We start from the raw sequence: 19,613 nt of genomic DNA, 5'->3' as shown, positions 1-19,613 counted from the left end.
AGTGTCAGGAGCAAACGCGGGCACTCTTTCTCTTGCCGATGATAACCAAGTTCTTAATGGAAGATGATCCCAATCAATAGAGCCAGACAGCTGATGTATATAATAGAATCAAGCTGAGGTAGTGGGCTTCCTCTGCAAAGTCATGGGAAAGGGGCAAAGGCTGCTACACAAGCATAACCAGGGACTCCACAAGTCTCTCTGCTGGTGCTCATAAATGTGTTCCCCAGCAACAAACCACAGGAGAGCTCCAGAGAGCAGCCTGCTTGAGCCTGGATGCTGAGGAGTGACGGTGGGGCTAGTGCTGCTGCTGTATTTTGGCTGCTGCTGCTGGTGCTGCTGCTGCTGCTGCCACTGAGCAGATACCGCAGCGCAGCGAGGGGTCTGACCGCGCTGAGTGCTCTGGGAACCTGGGTCTGGCTGGGAAGGAGATGTTAAGAGAGTGAGAGCTGGGAGGTGGGCAGGGCTCACTGAGGAGCTGCAAACTAAAACAAGGAATCCAGGCAGCAAAAGCAGAGAAGGGGTGAGTTTGAGCCAAGGTATCAGGCCAAGTGGAACTGGAGGAAATGTCATCACTGGTAAAGGAGGACTTGGAGAAGAAACTGTTTAAGCCACTCTCGCAGAATCTGTACGAGTTTATCCAAATAGAGCTCTCGGTCCAGGACAGGTATTACCTCTGTGTGTCAGGTAAGACGTTCTTTCTGTTATCATTTTTATGCATAATTAACCCCAAGATGCTTGGGTGATAGGGGAACATATTTTGTATTTATTTTCCTATACAATCACAGCACGTGTATCTTTTCGTGATAGAACTTAACTATGCTCAGTTTAAAAATTTGGATTCTACCAAATTTTGTAAGTGCTAAAATGGAAGACAGAAAAGAATACTGTATTAAGAATATTTTGGCCAATTGTTCAGAAATGAAAGTGGGTATGTACTTTTCCTGATTATTTTGTTTCCAGTCTTTTATGTAATTTACTTGCATGGCATGCAGTTTTTAAAAATGCAAAGGAAGAGCTCATTTTTAAAAATGCAAAGGAGAGCTCTCTGTATATTTCAAATATGTTGGAGAATTGTGTTACACAAATCCATTTCCAACGAGTCTGGACAACTAGGGCTCTCTCTTTGCATGCTAGGGAAGAAAAAAGATCTTGGGTTTTCTTTTGAGGGCTTATTTTTAATAGAGAATTATCTCTAAAATGTTTTCTCTTCTAGGAAGTATGCTCACAGAAATAGTACTTTAATGGTAGAAATTAGCTCATGAAGATGGAACTTTTAGTTCCTCTAAACTATTTAACTAAAATATTTTCCCTGTGGTTTTAAAATTCATGAAAATTGTCCAAAGGTAGAAATAGGCCTTTGCATGTAAGTATGATTTGCCTAACCAGTAATTTCTGTGCTGAGTTTAGACAGAAATACTTGAGCCGTTATTGAATGTAATGTACAGCATTCCCTTTTCCCAGCCCATGCCTTTTAATACTTTCCAGGGGCTTAGGAGGAAAGAGCTTAGAAACTCTAAGTGTTCACTGCAAACTTCCCTTTGTAAGGCACACACCTCAGCATTTTCAGAAAACAACTTATCATTCCCTTCCAGGTAATTGGCTTAGAAGAACTTTCTAATGGTATCAAGAGAGAGTACTCTAAGGGGAGTAAAACATCTTTTTTAAAGTGTTAAGAATTCTATTAATCCTAGTAAGTATAATATTCACTCAATAATAAAAAGTGTGATATGTATATATATCTAACACTTTACCTAGCATATTTTACTATATATAAGTACAAAATGTGGGGATTTTTGCATTTTAGCAAGGTAAGAAACTTAACAGGCCCAGGAAAAGAATTCAAAGTACAGAAAGAAATGGTACAATTTTAGAAACTGTATTGTATCCTAACCACCAAATGGTAAATTATTTTGACTTAATATGTTAGAGAATATGCTTATTTCAACATTAACATTTAATAATTTTATACCTATTGAGATCCTACTTTATAAAGCTAATTACCCATCATATAACATTAGTATACAAGTATTTTTAAAGAAAAACTTTAGAAAATAATTGCAATGATGTATATGTCTAATTTATCAAACATATCTTAATGCCTCTTTCCAACTATATAATTAACTAAACTTCTTCTATCTAAGAGAAAAAAGTCTCCTCAAATTAAATTTTTGGATATGGTTGTGATTTCCCCCGCCCCTCCCAGCATCCTTGAGTTCTGAGAAAGACACTATGGGCTGGGGTCACCTGCTGCCTTTTTTCATAAATGATATGAATCTTTTAAGTAGAATTGGAAGGTCAAGGAGTTGGTATTATTAACATGTGTGAAGGCAACCCCTTTAAGGTTCAATGTTCTCATCTGGAAAATGACCAAATGAAGTAGGTGATCACTGTCTTTAGTAAAATTCAATGATTCTGTCATGTAAGAAGCAAGGAAAAACAAGGTCCTCTCAGATATGAGGAAAAGAAGACAATATTGTGATATTCCAGAGAAAAATTAAGATTATAAATCATATTAGTTCACTACCTTTTCACAACTCTGGTCTACATCACATCCATCAATTTGAAAGCACTTTCCCCAAATGTAACATCAACATCTCTTTATGACCATTTCAAATACATTTAGACAGAACAGTAATTTAAGGCAAAATCAATGCGATGCTTGACAGTCCTAAATCTTTGACCATGCTTTACTCAGAAAATTTCCATTGATGTGAATCAAACAGGTCAGATCACAATTGTTGAGGCAAGTAACTCCAGATATTGAATGCTGGTCACCTCCAGGGAGTAGAGAGATGCATACTTGTGATTTCCTTTTATACCCTACAATCCAGCAGTTCTAAATTTTTTAGAATTGCACGTCTGGACTAGTCAAATCCTATCATGTAATTTTCAAAATTTAAAGAAATATGTTTAAATAAGTTAAATTTTCTGTTTAGCTGATCGGAGTCTGTCACTTGTAGGGGTCTCGCAACAGATGAGTGTGATTGTCTGTTATTTTGATACATTACCTGGTTGATGTAAAAAAGCAGATATCATATGTTCAATCACCCTCTCTGTACTTTGCTAGGATTTACATTGTGGATTTCTTGGCATCTTAGTACCCTCCCACCTCAGGGTTTGCATGGTTATTTATCCTCGAGATGAGCTTCCCCCAGTTTAGAACATCATTTTCCCTGGCAGTTAAAAGCAGCACCTTATGAAGGAGGTAGGAGTTCTATTATGTGTGGGCACTTAGAAGGGATAAGTCACTTATGCAATGATGAGAGTACAAATGAATCAAAGAAATTCTGGAGGACTTGAAATGGCATATAAAACATTAACCATAATTAAATGGAAAGCAGCAGGGCATGGTGCAATGAACCTTGGAAGGCTTGGAATCAGACAGAACTGGTGTGAAAGCAGACTCTGATTTGCCTACCTGCCAGCTGTGAAATTTGGGGCAAAATAATTAACCTCTCTGGCCTCAGACATCTTTGAAATGGAAATAATAACACTTACATCACACATACTAGTAGCGCTCTCCTGTTAAGTCCTATGTAGGAAAAAACAAACATGATAAATTATTTTCCAAATAAATAAAATAAAAGGTTGGGTTATGCCAAAACAGGTTTGGCTCAGTGGATAGAGCGTCAGCCTGTGGACTGAAAGGTCCCAGGTTCGATTCCGGTCAAGGGCACGTAACTTGGTTGCGGGCACATCCCTAGTAGGGGGTGTGCAAGAGGCAGCTGATCGATGTTTCTCTCTCATCGATGTTTCTAACTCTCTATCCCTCTTCCTTCCTCTCTGTAAAAATCAATAAAATATATTAAAAAAAAAAAAAAGGTTGGGTTATATTTTTTAAATATATAGAAAAAATCTACTGTGAAAACATATGCTGAAATACATAAATATACTGTAGATAAATATTTATAATAAAAATAAAATATACTGTAAACATATATAAAATAAGTGCATATATTTAATATATAATAAAGAAATTATAGCCCTAGGTTTGGCTCAGTGGATAGAGAGTCGGCCTGAGGACTGAAGGGTCCCAGGTTCGATTCGGGTCAAGGGCTTGTACCTTGGTTGCGGGCACATCCCCAGTAGGGGGTGTGCAGGAGGCAGCCGATTGATGTTTCTCTCTCATCAATGTTTCTAACTCTCTATCCTCCTCCCTTCCTCTCTGTAAAAAATCAATAAAATATATTTTAAAAAAAGAAAAAAATATATATATATTAAATTATATATTTTATAAATAAAAATTATACCCATAAGAAGTGAGAAAAACAAACATGATAGGCTATTTTTAAGTATTTTTAAGTATTCGTATATATTTAGAAAGACATTTTTCATTTGTATACATTAACTTGAAAATAAATGGCATTTGCTAGAATTATAAAAATAGTATGCATAAATACCCCACACATATTACATTTTGATGCCAGAACAGGACTACTTCTCTGGGAACCAGAGAATCTAACAATTTTGTCAAATCATCTATAATAATAAAAGTGTAATATGCTAATTAGACCAGACGTCCATCCGGACAACCTTCTGGATGAAAGCTAGGGCTGCGAGCGAAGCCCGGGTCCCGGGTGCCAGAGGGAAGCTGGTGCTGGCAGCTGGGGGAAGGAAGGCCTACTCTTGCACGAATTTCATGCATCAGGCCTCTAGTTTACAATAAGAATAGTACAATAAGGGTATTTTTAAAAGAATAAGTTAAGAAGAAAAAGAAACAAAATACTAGAGGCTGGGTATTTAGACAACAAACAGTTATTTCTCCCAGTCTGAAGGCTGGAAAGCCCAAGATCATGGCATTGGCAGATTCCCTGTCTGGTGAGGACTCACTTCCTATAGACAGCCATCCTCCTCCTGTAGCCTTGCATGGTCTCACATCTTCTTATAAGTGCACTAATGCCATTTAAGAGGGCTTTGCCCTCATGACTTAATCACCTTCCAAAGGCCTCACCTCCTAATACTGTCACCTTGGGGTTTGGAATGTCAGCATATGTATTTGGTGATGGGGAACACACACATTCCATCTGTAGTACCCAGTTTAGTCCCAAAATTGATTTTTTAAAATATTTCTAGAAAAAATATTATATGAAAATTACTTTTTTGATGAAATCAATAATAGCATCCTCAATGACCCTAAGACATCATCAATACATTGAAACATTTTCAATGAAGCTGCTTGTCTTTGATAACTCATGGTAGTTTTTCCCTATTATTTAATTTCAATGATAGAAACAATTATATAACACTAGGGTTGTAAAATAAGTCATTTGTTTATTTAAAGTGTTGCTGTGCAGCTTCCTCATGAGCTACTTTTTCCTCTATTCTGACAAATTCCATTTGTTCAATTGGCCTATCTTCTTTCCATTTAGCTTCATAAATAACAGTGATTATTTTAACATGATAATAGAGGCAGTTATTAATGATAATGTTTATTTTGAAATCAAAAGTGAAAATATACGGCGGACCTAATTTAAAATTATAATTCTGAAAATGCTAACTAAAATATTAAAACTGGAGCAGGTTCATTCTGAATTTTCCTAAGTCTATAGATATTACTCACTAAGTAATAATTATTCAATATCACCTCTGATGTTCCTGAAACCAACTCTCTAGCATTTTGACTATATAAACACATTTCTGTTTTAAGACAATGTGATGAGTTTCCACTTTCCCACTCCATTAATGTGGATATGGCCATTTAATTTTGGCTGGCAGCACAGCTCAAGTGTGGGAATTAGGGATTGGGTCCAGTCCAGCATGAGTAGACTTCTTTGACTCTCGGCTAAGGACAATCTTGGAGCCTCGTTGGCTCCAGAAGAGGATATTTTGCCAAATTAAGGAGGCTTAATTTGTCTCTGTGCTGTATCATTGTACCAAAAGCTTAACTCTTAAGGAGTCCTCAAACTTTTTAAACAGGGGGCCAGTTCACTGTCTCTCAGACCATTAGAGGGCCGGACTATAGTTTAAAAAAAAAACTATGAACAAATTCCTATGCACACTGCGGGCCCGGGACGAGTCGGCTGCTAAACAGGACAGGCAGCGGCACCCAGCGGGCTGGATAAATGTCCTCGGTGGGCTGCATGTGGCCCGCGGGCCGTAGTTTGAGGACCCTTGACTTAAAGCATCTTCTCATTTTCTTCGTTTGGTGTTAGTGGGACAGTGACCACTAAGTATAAGAAAACTTGTTAACTGGTAGATCCTACCTTCTTAACATCTTTTTCTCCATTCCCTCCAACCAATCCTTTATAGAATTGCCAAAAAAAAAAAAACTTTCTAAAATTTAAAGCTCTTCCTATCTATTCTCTTAAAATCCTTTAGTGACAACCCTCCCCCTAAATCCCCACAAACACATAGCTTTCAGGATAACGTTTGAACTCCTTCACCTAGCATTCTAGACTAACTTGCTCCTTCCTGTCCTCCTTTATACCACCTAGTCACCCTCACACTTCAATCCAACAATACCAAATACCTGTAATTACTAAAAAGTGTCAAGTATTTCATGCTTTTGTATACGTGGTTCCAGAACTTCCTTTACCCTTTCTTTGTTGTAACTCCCCCTGCCCTTTACAACTCAGATGACCACCTTCAAGAAGCTCTCCCAATCACCAGATGGATGAAGATGACCCTTCTCCTGTCCTTGCCTCATTCCCAGCACTGTGATCATGTGTTTTATTTTTTAAAACATAATTTTTCTTTTTATTTTGAAATAATCCCAAATTACTAAAGAGTTGCAACGATAATAGTTGTACAAATAACTTTCTTCTTCAAACAGTTGAGAGTAAATTGCCAACATGATGACCCAGTGCCCACACTAAAACTTTAGTATATTATTGCAATAACAGGCAAGGGCACTCTCCTACGTCAGCAATTTCCAGCCATTTTCTTCTCATGGCACACATAAGCTAATTACTAAAATTCAGTGGCACACCAAAGAACAGATTGTATTTTTTTGATCCTGCACACAAAAATAATAGGTATAATTTTGATTCACTCACATTGAATGGATATTGTTGTGATGGCTATTGTCCTTTTTTAATTTGACAATCTAAGGGAAAATAGGTCAATGTCCCTGATTAAATAGTCAGGTATTGTATGTTTAAAAAATTCCCATGGCACACCAGTTGAAAACCGCTATCCTACACAATCACAATACAACCATCACAATCAGGAAATTAACATTGACCCATTACTATCAACTAATCCACTGGCCCAATTCAAGTTTTAAAAAAATTTATATTAGTTTCAGGTGTATAGCGTAGTGGTTAGACACTTATATCATTTACAAAGTTATGAGATCATGCATTTTTTTCATGAAGCCCCACTCCCTATAATCTCAGGAATGGTGCCTTATGGGAATTCATTATTTTAGTGTTTAGCTCATGGCTTTATTCACAAGGGCACTCAAACATTTATCAAATTAATGAATCAGTGGGTCTATGATCAATTAGCTGATTATCATAACTTGTAGATGAGACAGTGGAACTTGCTTCAAATTACATTTTCATACAGTGTCCTGTTATGTCCCTCCATCCCCACCCTCTCCCACACCCTAAGTAGTGAGTGAGACAGCAAGCAGAACAAGAACATTGTCCTTTGGTTCTGAGATAGAGCCTTTGTCTGGATAGACACAACTGCCTTGTTTGTCTACAAACGGACCTTTTTTAGGGCTGGAGACATGTACATGGGCAGGAACCTACCATCTTTTGCACACAGTTTTAGAATTCTGAGCTATTTCTTAACTCCTGGTTAAGATCTTCTGCTCTAGGTCCCCTCTAGGACATGGCCCTCAATCAGTCCCTTTGTCTCTTGAATATGCAATACCTCCTCTTCCAAACTCTTGGAACATGTTATCTACCATGTGATCTACCATGGAACATGGTAAATCACAACCTTTAGTCTCTTCTTATTTCTTTTTTGACTCTACTCTAGCTGTCTTCTACCTTCACTGTTCTAGGGAAACTGCCCTTAGGGAGGAAATCAATGATGCTCTCCAAGTCAGATACAGTGCCTGGACTGAACTCTGGCTTTACCCAACAAAGTGACGTCACAGGATTATCTCCAAGTCTTTGAAATTCCCAATCTCTCAGATTCCATGGCATTGTGCTGTTAGGCTTGTCTCTTTTCTGCTGGCTCCTTCTTAGATGGCTCTGCTGGCATGTTTTTCTTCTCCACTCTGTCTCGCCTCTCCCCTCTGCTCTTTTTCCTACACACCTAGTCTTGCAAACCTTTCCACACAGAAAAAATCTCAAGTCCATATCCCCATTCTTAAATTATAAACTTCCATCTCCTTCTCTTCGTACGTCGATCACTATTCCACTCAACCAGTTCACCTCCACACCTTCCTGTTTTGTTTTCCATGAATGGTCATCAGTGCCTCATTTGAAATCTTTTTTTTTTTTTTTTTTTTTTTTTTTTTGTGCTTCTTTTTTTTTTTTTTTTAAATAAATCTTTATTCAGATTATTACAATTATTTCTCCTTTTTTCCCCCATAGTTCCCCTCCAGCCATTTCCCACCCCACCTTCTGCCCTTACCTACCCCCCACTGTCCTCATCCATAGGTGTATGATTTTTGTCCAGTCTCTTTATGAACCCCCCCATACCCCTTTCCCCCTGAGAATTATCAGTCCACTCCCTTTCTATGCCCCTGATTCTATTGTATTCACCAGATTATTCTGTTCCTCAGGTTTTTAATTCACTTGATTTTTAGGTTCACTTGTTGATAGATATGTATTTGTTGTTCATAATTTTTATCTTTCCTTTTTTCTTCTTCCTCTTCTTTAAGAATACCTTTCAGCATTTCATATAATACTGGTTTGGTGGTGATGAACTCCTTTAGCTTTTTCTTGTCTGTGAAACTCTTTATCTGCCCTTCAATTCTGAATGATAGCTTTGCTGGGTAGAGTAATCTTGGTTGTAGGTTCTTGCTATTCATCACATTGAAAATTTCTTGCCACTCCCGTCTGGCCTGCATAGTTTCCGTTGAAAAGTCAGCTGACAGTCGTATGGGTGCTCCCCTGTAGGTAACTAACTGTTTTTCTCTTGCTGCTTTTAATATTCTCTCTTTGTCTTTTGCTCTTGGCATTTTAATTATGATGTGTCTTGGTGTAGTCCTCTTTGGATTCCTTTTGCTTGGGGTTCTGTGGGCTTCCTGGACTTGTAAGTCTATTTCTTTCACCAGGTGGGGGAAGTTTTCGGTCATTATTTCTTCAAATAGGTTTTCAGTATTTTGCTCTCTCTCTTCTTCTGGCACCCCCATAATTCTGATGTTGGTACGCTTGAAGTTGTCCCAGAGTCTTCTTACATTATCTTCAACTTTTTGGATTTTTTTTTTTGCTTTTTGCTTTTTCGGTTGAGTGTTTTTTGCTTCTTTGTATTTCAATTCTTTGACTTGATTTTTGTGTTCCTCTTGTCTGTTTTTGGGTCTCTGTATAATATTTTTTATTTCAGTCAGTGTATGTTTAATTTCTAGTTGGTCCTTTTTCATCTCTTCGAGGGTCTCGTTATATTTATCGGCCTTTTCTAGGATATTCTTAAAAAGCCTTATAACCGTGGTTTTGAATTCTATATCCAGTCGTTTGTTTTCCTCCATTTCTTTCGTTTGTGATCTGATTCTTAGACGCCGCATTTTCACTGCTTCCCTGAGTTGGTAGATTTGTGTGCTAGGTTTCCAATTTGGCCCAGTGGGTCTGCCTCCCCAGTTAACCTGAGGTGGACACTCTTGGTGCACCCCTTTGTGGACTGTGTGTACAGCCTTGTTGTAATTAAGTCTTTATTGTTGTTGGTATCACTGGGAAGAATTGACCTCCAGGCCAGTTGGCTGTAAGGATCAGCTGTGTCTATGCTGGGAGAAGTCCGGTGCTGGAGACAGCCTTATAGGATTAGACTTGCCAAATTGCAATAGCCTCTGTGCTCTGCTTGGATGGGGTGGAGTCTCAGTCTTGGCTTCCCATCAGCCTTGCCCTTGCTAGCACGTGTGTGCCTTCAGTCCTCTGCCTTCCCGGCTCCCGATTCTCCGCCCGAGAGTCCAGACTCCCCCCACAAGAGCGTGGGTCTCCGGGGGCTCGCCTGGAACTGGGGTTCACTGCAGTCAGAACTGGGGCTCACTTCAGTCAGAACTGGTGTTCAGTGCCGTCAGGAGCCTCTGACTCCCTTCTGCTAGGGAAAGCCTGTGGCAGCCCCCGCAGCCTTTGTGCACACTGGCGCGAGCGGACTTTCAGTCTTCCGCCTTCCCCGGCTCCCGAGTCTCCGCCCGAGAGTCCAGACTCCCCCCACAAGAGCGTGGGTCCCCGGGGGCTTGCCTGGAACTGGGGCTCACTTCAGTCAGAACTGGGGTTTTGTGCCGTCAGGAGCCTCTCACTCCCTTCCGCTAGGGAAAGCCTGTGGCAGCCTCCCGCAGCCTTTGTGCGCACTGGCGCGAGCGGACTTTCAGTCTTCCGCCTTCCCCGGCTCCCGAGTCTCCGCCCGAGAGTCCAGACTCCCCCCCCAAGAGCGTGGGTCTCCAGGGGCTCGCCTGGAACTGGGGTTCACTGCAGTCAGAACTGGGGCTCACTTCAGTCAGAGCTGGTGTTCGGTGCCGTCAGGAGCCTCTCACTCCCTTCCGCTAGGGAAAGCCTGTGGCAGCCTCCGCAGCCTTTGTGCACACTGGCGCGAGCGGACTTTCAGTCTTCCGCCTTCCCCGGCTCCCGAGTCTCCGCCCGAGAGTCCAGACTCCCCCCACAAGAGCGTGGGTCCCCGGGGGCTCGCCTGGAACTGGGGCTCACTTCAGTCAGAACTGGGGTTTTGTGCCGTCAGGAGCCTCTCACTCCCTTCCGCTAGGGAAAGCCTGTGGCAGCCTCCCGCAGCCTTTGTGCGCACTGGCGCGAGCGGACTTTCAGTCTTCCGCCTTCCCCGGCTCCCGAGTCTCCGCCCGAGAGTCCAGACTCCCCCCACAAGAGCGTGGGTCCCCAGGGGCTCGCCCGGAATAGGTGTTCAGTGCAGTCAGAACTGGGGTTCAATGCGGTCGGGGGCTCCCTTCCCCCTTCCGCCAGAGACAGCCAGCCAGGCACTCCGCCGCCCTTCTTCTCTGCGCGCACAAAGACCCTTTGCCGTACCTCCAATTCTCGTGAGCTTTTCTCCTTCCTTCTAGTTGTAGAATTTTCACTCAGTCAGCTTTCCTGCGGTTCTGGATGGTGTCCGTTCTGTCTTTTAGTTGTAGTTTTGAAATTGTTGTGCGAGGCAGCAGTTTAGGTGTTTACCTATGCCGCCATCTTGGTTTCTCCCTCATTTGAAATCTTACCTGGATTTACCACTTCTATTTCCACAGCCCACATCCTATGCCTATGTTACAATAGTCTCTTAAATGAAACACTTGAACAATTACGATAAACCAGGTACTACCCTAAGTCATTTACATACTTGATCCTTTATCTTTATACCCTATGGGTTTCTAAAGTCTACTTTCTACCTAAGAAAACTGAGTTTTAATCTTTCTAGAGATTAAGTAATTTACTCAGACCACACTGTAAGAAGTGATGTCATGATCTGCATCCAGACTGTCTGTCTAATGCCAGAGTCCATGAAATCGCACTGCCTCTCCCAGGGATCTCTAGTTCCTATCTCTTTTCTTCTTCAGTGTACTCTGTGTATCACTGCTTCCAGAAAACTGCTCCTTTAACAGGACACCATTGTATTAGTCTCCTGCTCAACTTTCACTGAACACCTGACATAGCTCCCTCTTCTTAGATGTGTCAACCTTCTCAGACTCATCTCTCCGGGGGACTGAACTGAGCTCCATCAACAACTTTAAGCTCAAATGGTTACCTTAGCAGCAGTAAACTGCACCTTCAGAGGACAATTACTCCTTCGCCAGCCCCAGTTCTGGAGCCCTCACAGCCACACATCCCTCCTCCCAGAACGGGAGTCAGACACCACAAGTCTATAGTGGTTCCTGTCACTTTTCAGATCCAGAGTCTTTCAAAACATTTTCACAACCTTCTTAACCTAGTTAATCTGATTGCCCACCACATGCTAACCTCAGCCAATCTGTATTGTTCACTTTCTCTAATTCTGCCTGGTGCAGTTCCATTTCTATTTTTCATTCATCTCCCCCTGCTACCTTCACCTAGAAAGGCCTTCAGTATCATCCCCACCTTTCCAAACTGAACTAATTTTAAAGCTCTAATTCAAAAGGTATTTATTTCATAATTTCTACCTTTACTATTCCAAGTCTCTCCCTTCTCAGAAATCCTGTCTGCTCCACATCACTTATCTATCCCTATGATTATATTATAATATAATGCCTTATACATTCTCAACTAGGAGGGCAGGCCAAAGTAGTACTTTCTAGAACCAAAAGAGTCTTCCCTAAAGACAGATTCCAGTTTCACGCTTAGAAGACAAAACCAGCTTACAATGTTCTAAGTGGCATCATCCATCTTGAAAGTTTAAGATATTTGACTTTGCCAACTCTATATACGTATACACCTTTATAATATATATCTTATGTAACTCATGTTTGTTAGTTTTGCCTCCCCAACAAAACCATAAATTTCTAGAGGACAGAGGCCATGTCTCATATTTACCCACTGTGGCATCTATAATAGTTGTATCAGATAAATACTCCTTTTTTAACTCATCAATAATTTTCAATTCAGTATTGCTAACATTAAATGTGGATTCTTCTGATGTGTTCATGTGAGACCAAAGACAGTGATTTTAAGGCCAGGAAATTATTTCCTAATTTTGTTCACATAAAATAAGCAATGGTTTCACCACACTTTTCAAAGCATAGAACTGACACTTTTGGTCTCAGTGACACATTTGGAATACTGGAATTTTAGGGATGCACTACAGAGGACTAAAACATCTCCAATAGGTCTGCAGTAGCTGTGATGCAAGCATTTCTATATAAAAAACTTCACAGCAACGTTTGGCCCAGGCTAGGTAGCTCCGTTAGGCACAGTGTGGTCCCCATGTGCCAAAGTTGCGGTTTCATTCCCACTCAGGGCACATACAAGAACCATCCAATGAATGCATACATAAGTGAACAACAAATCAATGCCTCTCTCTTCCCCTCTCTCTCCCTCCCCCTTCTCTCTCTCTAAAATCAATAAATTTAAAAAAAATCTCACAGTGACTCTGAAAGAATACACAGTAGTATTTGCATGGTCACTGTTTAACACTGTGTTGCTATGTGAGCAGAACTATTTACTTTCCTGACTTCACTTACTTATATTGTCGCAAATTAAAATTCCAACTTGTTCTGGTAAACACTTTGGCACTGACTATATGCTAACGCTAAGCCTCTTATTTCCTGCCCTGAGTTGAACCCCATTCCCCACCACAAAACTCATAGTTGAAAGCACATAGCTCAGTGTTCTATCTGACAGATATTATTGTGCAGTATGTGACCACAATTGCAGCAAAAATAAAGTTAACACATAGAGCAAATTTGGGGGCATACTTGTGAAGGTTCAGATACATCAGGGTTCATAAGTGAGGTGCAGATACATTGTAGGTTCAAGCTCATTGTAAGAAAAAGGAATACATAAATATTGAAAAGTATGATGACGAATAACTTACCTTCTAAGAGTTTATGTAAACTAAGTGTTTTTCTGTCCTACAGTGACCAAAAATGAAGAAGTGAAAATAATTATAGTGAAACACTACAGAATAGGTTTAGATGAAAAATATGAAGTAACAAAAAAGTGGTCTTTGAATGATCTGCAGATGATTGATGGAAAAGAAGCAGATACTGTAAGTGTTACACTTTATAAGGGAGATGTGGGATCGATAAGCTGGAGATCTTTATGTTCATAATCCTACTTCACATATTTTTGGCATATAATTAAGTGTTAAGATGGCATATTGTTCTTAAGTTGTAAAGTGTAATCTACTGGGATGATGTACTGGGGGCTTTTTGTTTTGTTTTTATGAGTTTAAATTTGAATTTTGTCTATTAGATTTAAAAGCATCTTTCCCAAGGGCTTCTTAACAGGTTAAACACAATCAATCAATTCAGAAACTTTAAATATATGGTGCTTCCACCACCACACTCTCTCTCCCTCAACTTCCACCATAAGTTTGGGGGATTCCTTCCCTCATCTTCTTCAAACTTTCTGTCAGTTAGCCACTTGATCCTCCAGGAGGATCAGTAATTCTTGGAAATCCTACTGTCTTCAAATTGAAAGACGAGGGCAAGTCTGTATACTCTTCAAAAAGACGAGGGAAAGTCTGTATACTACAATCTCTTCACTTGACCCTGCAAAAGGGTTTTCCTAGTCTCCTTTTGCTGATGGAGAACTCATTACCACGTGAGGAAGTCCATTCTATTTCTGCATTGCCATGCTTTATTTTTAAATTTCCCATTTATGTTTAATCAAAATCTCTACCTGTCAGTTCTAGTTTTGCCATTTGGAGCAATTCAGAACAAATCAAATCCTCCTTTCATATAGCAGCCTTTCCAATACTTGAGGCTGATTATAATGTTCCCTCAAGTTTTCTCTTTTCTAGGTGAAATGTACCCATTTCATTCTTTCAATAACTTTCACATGAAGATCACATAAGCAATGTAAACACTCAGAGGTAATAACATTAGTGTTACTTGTTTCCATGGCATTGCTTCAACACCCTTCACTACACTATTCTCTCTCTTTTGAAATGCTTCTGTTTTTCCAGAATTAAATACAATACTTTAGACTTAGGGTGACTAGCTTATATTTCTTTTGACATGGATTCCTTATTTCTATTAAATACTTATTTGAAACCTGGGGTCTTTTGTGCATGAATTGCCATTGAATCTGGCCTGCCATACCCTCTATTTACATAGAATAAAATCTAAATGAAGGTCCTTGGTGATCTGACTTCTTTCTCTCTGGTCATCCTGTCTTTATAATCCACTGTGCTTCACTACTGCATCTCAAGGTTTAGAATGCCCAGTCGCCTCTATCTCTCACCCCATTCCCAGATTCATTGGGTAAAGTCCTAGTCATGTCTCCCCCATTGAATGGTGGATATAAGTGTATTATAGCCATAATCTGATAAACTGCAATTGTTGGCTTTTTCTGTCTCTTCTCTGAATGGGAAGCTTCTAAAAAACTGGGACCATGACTTTTCATCTTTTACTATAGCCTTCAACCTGACATATTAGGCACTCAGTAACTATCTGTATTATTGTTGGATGAATTCGAATTTAAACTCATCTGTTCCTAATCCTACTAAATGCCATATTCTTAGTCTGGTTTATTCTTCCCACCTATCAAATCTTCTAATATTATAATTTTTAAAATATTCACTGTAATATGATGCAGATTTAATGAGCACAACACTTAGGACTTCATTCAAGTCAATAATAAAAATGATGAAGCAGGCAGGGCTAAGTGCATACTTCTAGGTAATTGATAAGTTATCATTACTATTACTATTACTATGGGTAGTACTGCTACCTGCTACCATTCACACTTAGTAAACTCTTATCACGTGCCACATAATCATCACAAAACCCACATGAGTTACATTCTATTATTACTCCTGATTTACAGAGGAGAAAAATGAGACTTAAAGAGATTAATTGACTTGCCAAGGTCACATAGCTATTAATTAGTAGAGCTAGACTTTACCCAGAAATCTGTTAATTTGCCTTGTTTTGATTGCTTGTTTAACATCTCTACAAATTCAGATAAATTCACTCATTCTTTGAGAACTTATGGTATATATTAGGCCCTGCCAGGCTCTGAGGCTACACGTGGAGAATTAGATACATATAAGCCCTTAATTCTGCCTTAAGACCTTTCTGAAATCAATATATACTATATCTGCTATTATCATGACTTATCACCTAGGAATCTTATTTTTAAAATTTGGCATGTTTGGTAAAAGCATGCAGGATTTCATTGTTTCTTTCCTAAATACTCATACAGCATTTTTCTGATAAATACATTCTCATAAATGTTAAGAAATAGTTAAATATATATTATTGCATATCAATATGCTGGAATATTTTACACACCTTTCTGGCCTTTAATTCCATACAGACAATGTTGATTCTTCTCTTTCCCCTTTGAAGATCATTATATTTTATAGTGAAATAGACATATTTTTAAAAGTTGACTATTACTATTTTTCTCTTAACTTTAAGACCTAAAATATTAAATTGCTGGAAGAAAACCTATTAAATCCAAAGAGTAGTTCTTTTAAAGATTTATTTTCTATGGATGAAATAAAAATATCCCAGTTGCTCTGGGAATTTCCATTCTCCTTCCTCTTAAAATTGAATACTTAAGAGTCAGCATTTATATATATATTTTTTTCAATATCAGTGATACAGTTTTAAAATAGAGCAATTTGAGCCAGAGAGTTGTCAGCTTTAAAAAGGAATGGAATTAAAATGGAAGTCAATTTATAATGCAGACATCAAAATGTCTGGGGATTTGGAGACTGACATGGTGCAACAGGAGAGAGAATGATGTAGCAAAAAATGGGATTGGGTTAACTAAGATCTTGGTTCTTGTCCTGGCTCTACCAATAACTTCATGTGTGACCTGGGCTTCACTTCTCTGGAAACTACTATCCAAGCTACAAACAAGAGATTACTGAGTGATATGTGAGGTCCCTTTTAGTTCTAGGGAGGGAAGATGGTGAGAGAAAGGAAAGGAGGGAGGGAGGGAGAATGTATAGAAAGGAGAGAAGGAGAAAGGGCAGAAAGAAGGGAGGATGGGAGGGAGGGAGGAAGGAATCCTATTTTTAAAATTTGGTGTATTTGGCACCAAGGAGTAAAGGAGAAACCTTTTCTCCCCTCCAGAAGTCTGTAAGTAGGTGTAGCTTCTTTCATCACTACCCATACTCTCAAATTTATTACTGGAGGGAGGGAGGGAGGGAGGGAAGGAAGGAGGAAAAGGGAAGGAGAGAGGGAGGGAGGAACTTGTATTCTATGTGCATGCCTGCTAAGGCTTCAATTTTTAGGCTAAAGGAAAAAATCCTCTCCAAATATCTCAAAAGCATTAAGTATATTTTCTACATGATAAGATTCAACTGTTTCAATGAATAAACTATATAAGGTGTGTGATTAGTATTTGGTAACAGAAGGGATATGATTTCCTTTTATTGAGATTCTCTACTATAACTATGACACCTGGGAAAAATTTTACAAGATGTGACTAGGGGAACACTACACTTAACACGACCCATGTACATTCTTTTTTTAAATGTTGTTTTAAATTCTGTTAATGGTATGAAGCAAGGTGGTATTAACACCAGCATCACAATCTTACTGGGGACAGATTTAAGAAAGGGAACTAGCATTTATTAAGCTCCATACTATGCATGTAAATTTCATAGCAAACCTCTCAAAAAGGAGAAGAAAAGTGAGGGTCACATCACATAAGCACTCTGTCCGTTGGTTTCATCGGAGATTCAAAATGGTAGTTTAACTTCAAAACCCATCTTGTTTTTCCTGCCTCATGCAAGAATGTTCCTATTCAAAAAAGAAATTGCAGCCCGGCTGGCATGGCTCAGTGGTTGAGCGTCGACCTATGTATGAACCTGGATGTCTAGGTTTGATTCAGAGCACTGCCGGGATCTTGGACTCAATCCCCAGTGTGAGGCATGCAGGAGGCAGCCAATTAATGATTCTCTCTCATCATTGATGTTTCTATCACTCTCCCTCTCCCTTCCTCTCTGAAATCAATAAAAACATATTTTAACCAAAAGAAATTGGGAATACCTAAGTCTCATAGGTTTACATAGTAACAAATTATTCAGACTCTTGTTTGGTCTCTCTCTGCCTCCTTGTCAGTTAAAGGGCAATGTTTACCTCCACTTCTTTTTTATGGAACTATTTCAGATCAGTTTCAACACATACTTGTTGAGAACCTAGTAGTTGCCATGAACACAAAGATAAATAATTCAAACCTTCCGCTCTCAAAGAGAATTAGGAGTTAGACAGATAATGAATGTGAAAGCATTTGGTAAACTGAAAAGCACTTTATAAATGCAAGGCATTGTTTTTACTGTTATTAGTAACAGTAGCAAGTATTATTTTAACCTGCAGAGCTTAGATTAGATTTGATGCCTGCTTTTTCTCAAAACACCTCCACTAGAAATATAACAAAAGCCTAGAGAAATCCAAAAAGCCTAGAGGCCGCCTTTAGTAATTTTTTTCTTTTTCAGTCCAATGATTTAATGATTCTTGTTACTAACTTCAAAGGTAGTTCTTTGCTATTGACTTCAAAGTCAGCAAGTTGGTGATCTGTGGTATGCCACAAGCTAATTAGCCATCCTGTATTTCACCCTTCTCCCTTTAGAATAGCACAAGGCACCAACCTCCTAGTAGAGAAAAGGAGAAACATTTTCTCCCCTCCAGAAGTCTAGAAGTGAGTTTATTCTTTTTTCATCCCTACCCATCTTCTCAAACTCACTACCCTGGCAAGAGTTGATAGATAACTACACATTCTGAGACATATTCTATTTGTATAACTGAAAAAGTTACAGATGCTTCATAAATAATCCTTATGATTGTCTTAGAAACAATATGTTTGAAGCAGGTTAGGTAGCTTTGTGAAAGCTCATGTGTAGATTTTAGAAATATGTTTGGTACTAATTCTTTATAATCAAGAAGCATATATAAAAGAATATGAATCTAGGAAATCTAGTTATTTTCTTGACTACAAACAAAATCATGTCTCTCTTTCTTTTCTAGGACAATCCATTTTTTGATCTGCACTTCAAGAAAGTGTACAGTTTGGAAGCATATAGTTGTGCTTCTAAATATGCCTTTGCTCGAACTGTAAATAAGCTGAATCATGCATATCTTAAGAAGGACTTACAGATCGTGAACTTTGATTCTACTTACATTAATGATGATTCTATTTGGTCCTCCAACAACAAGGATTGCTTGGTTCTTATGAGAATATGCTTCTATGCTTTCAACCTGCTGTGCCTGTCCCTCTGTCCCCTGCCACTCTGAAGATGCATTCCATTTTCTTCCATCCGTATTCTGTGAAAATGGTTTCCTAAGTAAATATTGGCAGTCATGATTTTGTTTTTCCCTTCATCAGTGACTGTTATTTATATGGAAATAAAGTGATGCTTTGTGAATTGCAGGGAAATATGTTTCAATGCAATCATTCAACATTTGGGACTTTTTCCGATGTATTCCTTGGAAATTTTAGAAGGGGTCAGATGGCTCTGCCTAAAGTAGTATACTACTAAAGAGTATCAAGAAGTATCTTAAAAGGCCTAAATATATGAAAAGACATCCCATGTTCATGGATAGGAAGATTTGATGTTGTCAAGTTGTCAGCGCTACCCAAAGTCATCTACAGATTCATTGCAATCCCTATCAAAATTCCAATGGCTTTTTGTGTGTGTGTGCAGAAATGGAAAAGCCAATCCTCAAATTCATATAAATTCCAAGGGGCCCCAAATGGCCAAACAAAATAAATGAAAATAAATCTCCATTTTTAAAACTTACTGCAAAGCTACAGTAATTAAAACAGTATGGTACTGACTTAAGGATAGACATATAGACCAATGGAATAGAGTTGAGAGTTTAGAAATAAACCCATCATCTATGGTCAACTAATTTTTGATAAGGGTGCCAACCTCATTCAAAGGGGAAAGAATAATCCATCCCACAA

General features: G+C 39.1%; 1 protein-coding gene across 1 annotated transcript; it reads left to right on the top strand.

Moving 5' to 3' along the window:
• The first annotated feature begins 275 nt into the window (after positions 1-275).
• EXOC1L (exocyst complex component 1 like) lies at positions 276-19,079 on the top strand. Its single transcript, XM_080640266.1, has 3 exons — positions 276-684; positions 13,604-13,734; positions 18,674-19,079. Exons 1-3 carry the CDS (start codon positions 564-566, stop codon positions 18,938-18,940), a joined length of 519 nt encoding a protein of 172 aa, XP_080496392.1. The 5' UTR covers positions 276-563; the 3' UTR covers positions 18,941-19,079.
• The last annotated feature ends 534 nt before the right edge of the window (positions 19,080-19,613 follow it).

This window comes from Plecotus auritus, assembly GCF_963455305.1.
Source record: "Plecotus auritus genome assembly, chromosome: 1".
Taxonomy (NCBI): domain Eukaryota; kingdom Metazoa; phylum Chordata; class Mammalia; order Chiroptera; family Vespertilionidae; genus Plecotus; species Plecotus auritus.
This window is presented reverse-complemented; position numbering and strand designations above follow the sequence as displayed.